The sequence below is a fragment of the Pinus tabuliformis genome, chromosome 6 (genome assembly GCF_031772625.1).
Source record: "Pinus tabuliformis cultivar Carrire ecotype Pingquan chromosome 6, CPIR1, whole genome shotgun sequence".
NCBI lineage: Eukaryota > Viridiplantae > Streptophyta > Pinopsida > Pinales > Pinaceae > Pinus > Pinus tabuliformis.
Genome location: NC_142292.1, coordinates 822994693 through 823006192, shown reverse-complemented (window position 1 = coordinate 823006192; position 11500 = coordinate 822994693). Strand labels below are relative to the sequence as shown.

At 36.7% G+C, this 11500-nt stretch overlaps 1 protein-coding gene across 1 annotated transcript; it reads right to left on the bottom strand.

The window, feature by feature from the left end:
* Window positions 1-3946: 3946 nt before the first annotated feature.
* LOC149261364 (coniferin beta-glucosidase) lies at window positions 3947-8376 on the bottom strand. Its single transcript, XM_089422040.1, has 12 exons — window positions 7967-8376; window positions 7638-7704; window positions 7440-7498; window positions 6586-6661; window positions 6386-6457; window positions 6201-6288; window positions 5823-6084; window positions 5617-5732; window positions 4979-5231; window positions 4773-4875; window positions 4554-4662; window positions 3947-4447 (listed from the first exon to the last, which is right to left on the bottom strand). The coding sequence occupies exons 1-12, from the start codon at window positions 8096-8098 to the stop codon at window positions 4246-4248; spliced, it is 1539 nt and encodes a 512-aa protein (XP_089278166.1). The 5' UTR covers window positions 8099-8376; the 3' UTR covers window positions 3947-4245.
* Between the last annotated feature and the right edge of the window lie 3124 nt (window positions 8377-11500).

Sequence of the window (11500 nt, the reverse complement as noted above, 5' to 3'; positions counted from 1 at the left end):
CACTTCATGACAATGAAATCATCCCACTTTCGATTTTTCAAACTTCTTCCCACCATGGGAAGAACCAGATTTGGATTCGGGTGCCTTCCCTTTCCCCTTCCTTGCCCTACTCGCTAAGGCTAGATTTTCCTCATCATCTTGCTTCGATGAGGATTCATCTCTGGTGCATCTTCTTATCTCCTCCTGTATCAGATCTGACCAAAGTCGTTCCCAATCTGGCAGTTTCTTTCTTCCATTAACCAAGTCTTGGTAGCTATGCCAGCTCTTAGGAAGACCGAGGAGTGCAAGACCCACCATGTCATCATTCGTTGTCGTGATCCCTACACTTCCAAGCTCATCCTTGCAGGTGGTGAGCTTGTTCAAATATGTAGAGATCGTGTCGCCCTTTTCACACTTGATCTTCCAAAACTTGTCTTTCAGATCTAGCTTCCTTTGATCGCTGTTATTCTGATATAGATCTTTCATTTTTTTCCACATTGAAAATGGTGTCTCCTTCCCATGGAGACTCAAGACTATGTGGTCTTGAACTCCCTCTAGAAGGATTCTCCTTGCTCTAGCCACACACGTTTTCCATTTCGCGATTTGAATAGCATCAGTGGGCTTGGGGAATTCTTGATCAATGAAGTCCTTTAGACCGTTATCCTCCAATACTGCTTCCATGTGATCCTTCCAGGCTATATAATTCGAACTTCCATCAAGGGCATATTCGAGTCTTAAACCATTGAATGCCATAGGTGAAATAGAGATGTGATAAGAACTCGATTTCTATATTTAGGAATCACAAGCTTCGAACTTGTCCCTTCTTGTATATTGTTCTTCCTTGATCACGTTTGCTCTGATACCATGTAGAAATTCCCACTGTAGATCAATAGATTATGTAATATACTAAAACACAATACAAGATCTACTTCTACAACACTTTGCGGAAGCTTAATCAATTTGAGCATGATCAATGATAACACATATAACTGAGAATGAGAAGCAATCACACATAACACATAAGAAATAACTCGGGGAAAGCTTCAGCCTAAAACCCCAACTCTGCATTATCATACAAGTGGAAATATAGTTCAGATTACAAAAAGAATCATCTCACAAGCTATCATGCTCTCTCTGTAATCCCTCTACTGCTCATAGACAGTCCAAGGCCTCTCCACCTTCTCCTCTGCCCTCCAAGTCTCCTATTTCTTTGTGCAATTTTCCTTGGGGTCCAGTGTAGCCACTTGTGTGAATTGGCCTCTTCACACACTCACTAACCTCTGATCTAACTATGCAATCCTGAAGGAGATAAATCCTTCTCCATGGATGATCTTCCTTTATAAGAAAAATCCATTCAACTGATAGTACACTGTCCCTCCTCTGATCTCAACTGGGTCTCTATCTGAATTGACATGCATGAGTTATTCATGAGAGAATATTCAGTTACCTGAAGTGAAACAGTTATATGCAAGCATGCATTAACTAACTGAACTCACATTAATTTAAACAAACCGTTTAAATCAATCTAACTAGACTTGACTCAATTAACTGAGCCAACTAATTACAACTGAAATTACAACTCATCCTTATCTCTTTAACTGATGGATAAATTCCTCAATTAATAGAGAAACTGTTGCATGTCCTCACATAGTCTTCATGTTTGATTTTTCCCAACTAATTAACTCATGGTGAATTAATTAATTTATTTTCAAACAACTGTTAAGTTCAAATTCGAATTTTACCTCCTATTTTAGTCAAGGGACTAACTAAAATAGGAATCTATCTCGAACTGTTAAGAATAGCAATGTTATTTTTAACACTTCCATTTTTCATTCCCTGTTGCTCAATCTAGCACTGGTACCCAAACTGCTATTTATAGCAGTGCTATTTTTAGCACTTCTATTTTAGCATCTCTTGCTGCTATTTTCAACAGTTCCATCCCAAGCTTTCTCATGCAGCTCACAATATTATCACTAGATGAAGCTCCAAGACTTATTGGCATCTTAGATCACATTTCAATGATGTTTTGGTCATGGTCAAACCATGTTTCCTATAAATAACTTAGTTTGAAAGTCTTAAGTAGAGGTGAAAAAAAGAAGAATGAAAAATTTGATGTAGAGATGATGAAGTTTGAAGTCTATGGAGATAAGCATGAAGAAGTATGAAAATTGAGTGAGAAGAACATGTGTAGCTTGTGAAACGAACCTATCCATAAAATAATTTCGAGGTAATGAAGTCTATGACATGAAAGAAGTATATATTAATGTTGTAAAGATGAAGTTGAGTACCGAAGTGAAAAAAGTGTTGCATTAAGTAAGATAGCTTAATCTATGACATAAACTAGTTCTATAATGAAAAAGGTGTAGTGGCAAAGATGTGTAGTACAAAGCAGAGAGCGATGTATAGAATTGTAAATATCATATCAATATTTTAAAGAACAAAGAAAAATAGATCATAAGGAATGCAAAAAGGATTGGTGTCTCCTTTAGGTTGGTGACTTTAAATGACGGGATTGGTGTCTTAATTTGTTTGGTTCTTGTAAATCATGGGATTTGAGTCTCCTTCTAGTAGGTGGCAATAAATTGATGTAACAATAGGCTAGTTCCTACAAGAATTATTCAAATAAGTTCTGTGGTTTTCTCCCTTTAAGGGTTTCCATGTACATCTCGTGTTCTCATGGGTTGCTCATGTTTTTAATGCATTATATGTTGAGTTGTTTTAAAACTGTAAACTAGTTTTTATACAAACTCACCCTCCTTCTGAGTATAATCGTAATTCCAATGTACAAGGATTGTAGCATAGGGCCAAGCTACCCAAAATTTGGGGATTATGATAGAGCCAAAATTTGGTGATTTCATCCATGTAATAAAAATTAACACTAGAGAGTTGGGCTAAATAAATAATTGTGTATATTTGCAAAATGTGATGTTTTTTCAATTTGTAGTTTATTGATTAACTAAAAGTTTAATTAGTTTAAGAAGATGATGAATGCAACAATATGATAACTTGGTTTTATGATGATGTTATGAAATTCTTCGAAGTAGAATAGAATTAGAATAGCTTCAACAAGTATTATGTTATGAAAAATAGTCTAAAATAAATATAAATTATTAAGAATTAAGAAAATATTATAAATTTAAATTCCATATTTTAATGAAATAGATATCACTAACCATCATAAATATTTAAATATTAAAAAATATTTCGTTTTAATTTTATACAATAAAAAATATTTACTGTAATTTATATGAATTATTAAATATTAAAAAATAATTATAATTAAAATATATAATTATATTTTTTTATTATATAAAGTTTATAATTATATTTATTTTTATATAAAATTTATTAAAATTTGGATAAACAAGGTTGAAAATTTTAAATATACTGGAAAGAAAAAACAAATATTATATATATCTATATATCAAAATGCGTATATTAATATAATATTTTATTAAAAATTCTTTGCAATTTACATGCATTATCATGTTATTAAATGTTTTAAAATAAATATTGAGTACCCTTTAATTTTGATCTAAAACCTGGAAGTAACCAATGAATATAGTTAAACGACAGGTACACTCTTATATTCGTTCTTTATTTAAATTGCTATGACGACTTTAATTGATTCATATCATTTAATTGAACCTTTCATTAAGATGCCCTTCTTTTCTCATCTAACTAAAGCAATAAAGACAATGTCGATCTCACAGTCGTGTCCCATTGGGTATAAAATATCAAGACCTTTTTCGTACAAAACTAAGTTCATATAGATATCTTGAAGCAAAAGTTATGTCCCATTCTCACAGTCGTGTCCCATTGGGTTTAAAATATCAAGACCTTTTTCGTACAAAACTAACTTCATATAGATATCTTGAAGCAAAAGTTATGTCAATGGGACACAAGTAACTTCAGATAAATATATTGAACCAAAAACTGTCAAATTGGTCATCTCAATAGATATAAAATATAAAATTATGAGCTCTTTAATATATGCATAGTAATTTTTAAAAAGATATAGGATAGTACAACGATTTAGATAGACACATGTCGCATATCGTGCAACTTTTTTGTTTTTTTTCAATGTTCTTACTCTGCAATTCCCTCGAACATCTGAATGGGGTTTTCTGCATTTTGGAATAGATCGATGATTTCTTTGTAATGTGTGTCACGGTGGATAGATCCAAACACAACATATTTGCTTGCAGGATTTTGGGTAGAGTTGCAGGAAAGTGTGCGCTTTGATTAGCAAATAGACAACGCAGTCTAAATGCTGCTGCTTCTAACACTTCCCTGATCGTCGTGCTGAAGAAATTGCCTCAACCATTGAGCCGAGAGCTTGGGATACCTCTTTTGATCAGAAATGAAATCCACGTGATAAAGACCAAATCTAATGGTATACCCAAATGCCCACTCAAAATTATCCAGAAGAGACCACACAAAGTACCCTCGAACATCTGAGCCATTTCTGTGTTAACACACGCATAAATGGTCATCAGTTTAATCAGTTAAACAAATGAAATTCAGTAAAGGCCAATAGCAAGATAATGAAAATCGTGAAAATTTGATCTTACTTGATTGCTGCAGTAAGATAACTCAAACAATCTCCATGAAACCTTATTCTCCTCACATCGTTTAGATTTTCTTGCAGAGTCGACGAGGATTCCTCAGACTCTGGATAGCCTAGAAGGCAAAACAGAGAGATAAGATAAGTACATACTAGGGTTTGACAACCTTCGGCTCAGTTCTTATAGAAAAACAAATCCTCTGAGATATTTACATAAATTTTTTACCGTTCTCTGTGATAATAATAATCGGGTTGTCATAGAATTCTTTTACATACTCCACGATTTTCTGAATTCCATGAGGTACCACAAACAAACCATCCATCGCTGTCTGGGAATCATATAAAAATGGAGGAATTGCATGAGCCATTGGCCAAACTGTACTGCAAAAATCACCAAAAAAATTAAAGAGGTCAAGGACTGGATATTCATACCCGTTCTCCGATGGAGACTCCGTGGCGCTCTCCAGTCAGATAAACCCTGGAGTCTGGATATAAATATTGCGTGTTGTCGGGGGAAAGGGGAGGAGTGCTTGTTGCATATAAGGTTGTATAGTGATTAATACCCATATAGTCGAACGATCCCCGAAGTTTCGCAGATAGTTCCGAGGATATGGAGGGTAAGCGCGATCCTAATCTTTCACGCATTTCTTGTGGATAATCTCCAAAAACAATTGGATCCAAAAACCTGCAAACCGTGTAGAAATTAATTTCAACAATTAATATGAAATCCCATTAGCCTTTTTGAGAGAGATCATTCGGATTTTCCACGGTAGAATATGAATTTTTGTGGACGTTTCCACAGTAGAATATAGAATATGAATTTGGTCCAGGTTGGTCCTGATGGTGGAATTTTTTTGGATTCTAAATCTCTACAAAATTCATATTCTACTTTGGGATTTGAAAAATAATTCATATTAGGATTCGAAAGCTCGACAAAATTCATATTCTACTGTGAAAATTCCTAATGATCTCTAAAAAAAACCACAATCTATTCCCATTAGCCTTTGCTATCACAAGGGATACATTAATTTTACACAGACGAGGGTATAACTCAAAGTCATGGCACTCACCATCGGAGATTGAAGGATAAAATTCTGTCAACAGCTGATCTCTCTTCTGGAGAATCTTCCAAGGGTTCGTACCACGGCGCGCTCATAACTAACCCTATAGATCCTCCTTGAATTTTCTGCACACAAATGCTCCGCTCTGATTCAAATTTGACAAACTATATTCACAATATTTGGCGTTATTGTAAGTGCGTGAAAAGATTCCTGACCTGATATTTCTCCCTATATTTCTCCACTGCAGCTGTGTGGGCGAGCAAAACGTGATGTGCAGCTAGATATGGCTCTGCTGACGAGCAATTCCCTGTTATGCACAAAGAATTGGCGTGAGGGGCAGCACACCTCGTCGGTGGAAATATTCCGACGGTGTATCCCAACGGCACAAACAGATTTGGCTCATTCACTGTCGCCCAATATTTGACACGGTCGCCGAATGCCCGGAAGCAAATCTCTGCATAGGCTTCGAAGTCGTTACTGCACACCAAAATAATAGCAGAAATCAGCGCATGGCAAAGGCAGCAACATACTGTTGTGAAATTTTGTTAGTTAAAATGTTTAATGTGAAATTTATATGCATAGGTTGCATTTACATTATTTGAGGACTCAGCCATCCCCCATAGGAGTCTTCAAGTGCTTTGGGAAGATCGAAATGGAACAATGTCACGAACGGCTGGATCCCTGAAAGCAATTAGGAATTAAACAACATTAAGCGATACCAAATCGAACAATTTATTGTATAAACAGTAATAAAATTGCACAGCCTTGCAGTGCCTACCATTTTGCAGAAGAGCGTCAATCAGATTATTGTAATATTCAATCCCAGCCATGTTAATTTCACCTCTTCCTTCTGAGGCCAGAAGATAACCATCAGACAAAGTACAAATTCAAAAGTATAATTTTCACTGATCACATTTGAGATTCCAGTATAACTTATTCATAGTTCATATGTTTAGCATTACTGGGGGCATAATTTACCTGGAAGGATTCGAGACCAGGATATGGAGAATCTATAGGCATCTAGTCCAAGTGAAGCCATAAGCTCGATATCTTCCTGTTTCATTTATGTGAACACAATCTCTCAGATGAATGTGATTACACCTATTGTTCGTTAATACAATGCCCATTAAGATAATAACGTTGATGGCAACTATGGTTTGTTTTACAGTGCATAGATATTGTTTTACAATATTTAGATAGATAATATCTACCTAGATAATAGATAATGGTGTTAAGTAAAGTTTTTTTTGGGTAGAAATTACATATGAGAAATTTTTGGCCAAGTGTGGTTCATCATAAGGATCAGATTAAGCAAAGTCTTTCGGTAGAAATCACATAAGATTAATTTTTGGCCATTGAGTTTTGAACCAACAAGTGTGGTTCATCATAAGGACCAGATTGTTGGTTCCAAAAGCCTTGGCCCAAAATTTCTCTTATGTGATTTGTACCAAAAAACTTTGCTTAATTGATCACAGAAACTTGAATACAAAAATCTAAAATAATGGTGTTGAATACAGAAATCTAAAATAATAGTGTTGCTTTGTATTATTTAAAATGTGTTTTTGAATATATATTTTTTCTTTTAAATACTTATAACACTCAGATTTTAAAAAATCTACAATATAATTTCTGACAATATAATCCCAACCATAAAAATATGCACCACCACTCAGATTTTTGCAACCATAAAAATATGCACAACCACTCAGATTTTGCAGAATAAAATATATGATTCCAACCCATCCCAATTAAAAAATCTGCAAAACCAGAAATAGATATACCAAAAAAAACTCCAAAACCTATAACAATTACACTGCCGGTTCCGCCCTTACCATATATCTGTGATATTGGTCGGCTGCCACGTCTCCATTGCTGCTATCTTTTATTCTACCTGTCCATCATCGCACAAGTATTTTGCAAAATCCGTCAAATTCCTTCTCCCTAACTTACCATATCATGTTCAATATATGTTCAGTATGTCAATTACTAGTTTGAGGCTAATATAAAACTGTGAGATACTGGGCACATACCAGGCATATGTGTTAAGGCGTCCCATGTGCTAGGACCCTTGCCATCTTCTCGGACTGCTCCTTCATACTGAGGGACATGTCAAGAGTCAAAGCAAACACTAATAAAAACTCGATTAAACACTAAACACTAACGAAAACTCGACTGTAATGAAAACTCGACTGGATCTCGACTGTAATGAAAACTCGACTGGATTGGATAAGCAATTATATTTTTCTCACTTAATTTTTTTTGCTAAATACGCCTGAGCAGCTCTCAGGGGTACATAGTCCTACCAGAGATTGAACCACCAGAAATTAGAAAAACTTCTCAGACTGGTTTCTGTTCATACCTGATACGCTGAAGACGCTGTGCCGAACATGAAATCTGAGGGGAAGCTGTTCCTGTCCAGCCTAGCTGTCGTCACTTGAAAACCTAATAAGGAATAGAAGAGCAGTACCCACATCAATACAGACACCTCCATGTCTGCTAAAATGGAGCGATCGAATTGTACAGAATCGCAACTGCCCAGATGAATTAATGGTTAAATAGAATCAAAAGATGCCTGAGCTCGCCAGGGCGGAATGGTGGGTTGTTGGTAATGGTAAGGATCCCACGTTATCCCTCTGGAATTTCTTTGAAATTGATATTTTCAGGTCCAAATAATGTCTTTCTCTGCAGAGAAAACGTGAAGGTTGATCAGGGATTTAAGTGCACCGTAGCTAAACAGGTTTGAAGTCCATGAAGCCAAGCTGAAAAGTGGGTAGACAACAGTCATTGGGGACGTGGCAGCATCGTCTTGGATTGATGCGATGTTTTTGTCGACGGATGTAATGAGATCGACGAGTTGAGTCATCGGCACGCAAAATTTTCTTACTATTTCTTTATCCTGCAAAGACAAAGGCGTGCATTTTAAGGGTTGTTGAATGGGATCCACTACCCTACCAATAAAAAGATAAGGTGCCATGTCTTTATATGCAAGACAAACTTCTGAGTCTCAATCTCTACCAATAAATGCACGAATCGACGCAATACAGGCATCACCCCGCGCCACTGAATATCACTTTTCTTAAAATGAAATCTGGAACATTGAAGATGATACTCATAAAAATTATTCCAATTTTTTTTATTGCAGGGAATGCTTTTGCCAGTAAACATCATTTTCAATTTTTTTTTTTCAAAGCTAATGGCGAGAATGATTGTTGTACTTCTCGAGTGTTGAGGGCAATTCCTATTTCCACCCCTATTCCCCTCGCATTTATTGAAATAGGAATTGCCGTTAAGTTCCCTCGTCATCGCTCACTTTATCTTTAAAAAAAAATAAAAGGATCTCTGTATAGTTACTATCTGATAGCATTTAAAGATATAGTAGAGCTTTCAGGAATGTCATATCGATCTCCAATTGCTTGAGTTTAAGTTCGTGGGGAACACTTTTCATCTGTCCAAAGATTCTTTGCAGTTAGCGTTGTTTTACGCGATGGCTTTATAAATTTGGCAGTCGGAAAGGTTGGAAACATGATTTGATAGATTGTCCTACGTGACCTCCATTATAATGAAAAAAATATTTTTAATGAGTCCTATAGTACATATGCCCAAGAGATATAAAGATATTTAAATCATTTTCAAAATTCTCATTGGGATTGGCTAATGCCTAAGATACATGTAATTATAGTAATAGGCCTTGTAAGTTTTAAATTTTGTCGGTAAAGCGTTGAGATTGAATGTGTTAACATCACTTAATTATTTTTATAAGTTCGTTGTTTTTTTGTTTATAGTTCTTTTGACCGTATTATTTATTTTACAAACTCACAAATTTTTTGAAGATGAACCATTATAATGTCAGATTATATTGTTTTTTTAAAGTTTGGTAGGATTTTTTTGTTGATATTTCATGAAAACAAGTATGATTTTAATAAAATTGTAGGTTGAGGCTAGTAGGAAATGAGGTCTGTACTCTGTGCATTGAAAGCTGTCCAAAATTTAAAAAGATTTTTTCTTACCATCCAAGTAACAGTGACAACTTTATCAACTATATAATTCTTGCTAAAAAGTAAATGTTAGCCGTCATATAGACAAAATTATACTGACTCATTTGCTTCATTCATCTAAAGAATCCATAGCGGCTAGGGCTTTCGCGCTTGAACCCGAAACTTCACTTCTCATCATATTCTAAAGGCTCTGTTCAATCTTGTTCACAGTGAGGTTGTTGTTATACAATTGCATTTGGACAGATTGTATCTCCCTTTGCAGGTCCTTCATACTTGGCTCAGCTCGTCTATCCTCCTCCGGGTCTTCTCTTTCCTTATAGGTTGTCATGGCGCGGGCCAGGATGTTTTTCATGACCCAATATTGTTGGATAGTTTGGCGAAACAACATTTGGCGTCCTCTGGTATTCCCTGGGTCTTTGACAATTGTTTCCCATTCCTCTGCCTCGATCTCTTGATTTTCAATGTCAGTGTTTAGTTCTCTTTCCCATTCAGAGATTACAACTTTCAACGCAGGCGGGGTTCCTACGTAGTATGTGTTAATCAGGTTCTAAATACTCTCCTTCCCTGTTTTCCTACCTCTTTTGCGTGGACCTTTGCTTGAAGTGGGTTCCAATCCTTTCATCTTTTTTCTGACCTTTCCCGGTCCTCTGTTTCCTTTCCTTCCCGGTTGGTTACCTTCCTTCGCCATCCAATTCTCCTTTCTTCTTTTTTCTTCCCTTTCCAAGCGGCGCACTTGTACCAGGGCTGGAGCACGGTTTAAGTGTCAAGTCTCTGGAGTTCTATGCACTCTGATTTTTAGGCTACCTATAACAGAAACCAGGAATACAACATTGTAAGTCATCATCAAATTAACCATAGTGGACTCATAGAAATTTGTTCTCTGTGAGTTGGTAATGAAATTGACTTCTTTCCTTCTGTTCTTGTTTGGATACTCAACCTGAGACTTGGCTTCCCTTGTTTTGGGAATCCCCAAAAGCTTCCCCATTCTGGGAGAGACTTCTCTGGCACGAATGTTTTCATCTGCTCTGTGCCCTCAAAATTGTGATAAACCCCATTTACAACCTTATTCCCTGCTCCCTCCATAGAGTTTTGAAGGGTAGTGACCTCCCCATCGTCCTGGTTGCTTCCCATGAGAATTTGAAGAGCCCAACTAATCAGCTCCCACGAGGCTTCCCTACACCTCCACCCTACTGTAATTTTAGCCCTGCCCCCCGAATTCCCAATATCAGTTTTGCCCTAATTATTGCCATCCCAACAGGCATGACATTGCTTCTCAATCTCCCATCAGACTACAATTCTTATTCCGGCCCACGAGGGAGCTATCCTTCGCCATTGGGTCCCCTCGAGGGAGCTAAGAAAAAACCTACTTAGAGAAGTTTCCCTCCCCCAATTGCGTCCCCAGTTACTGTACCTATTCCAGCGAACCTTATCCAGGCCCAAACTCGGCTCTGGATTGAGGAATATCAACTCTATCAACAAGTCAAGGGAAGCTTCTAACCTTTCGCACATTTATGATACACTTTCCTTCTTGAGCCACATTATCAACCATAACAACTTATAAAAAATGTTCTGAGAGACACAATGGAAACCCCTTTGGATGACCCAGCTGGCCGTAGAACGAATCAACTTTCTATCCATACCCAGGGACCTATCTACCCTGAGGCCAAGATCAAGGTTCCCAAATCCCCTTCCCTAGATGACAAGCGTGTCGATCTCTCCCCAAGATAACACATCAAAAATCCACGAATATGGGGAGACCTCAATAGTGAAAACAACTGGGGACACCATTAGAAATATCCAGTGATCTACTTCCAAATTCAAATTTTCTAGACAGTGGTGAGTGAGGGTAGAGTGGACATACTAGTTCTTGCAAACGATAGCCAAGCGCTGCTCGACGT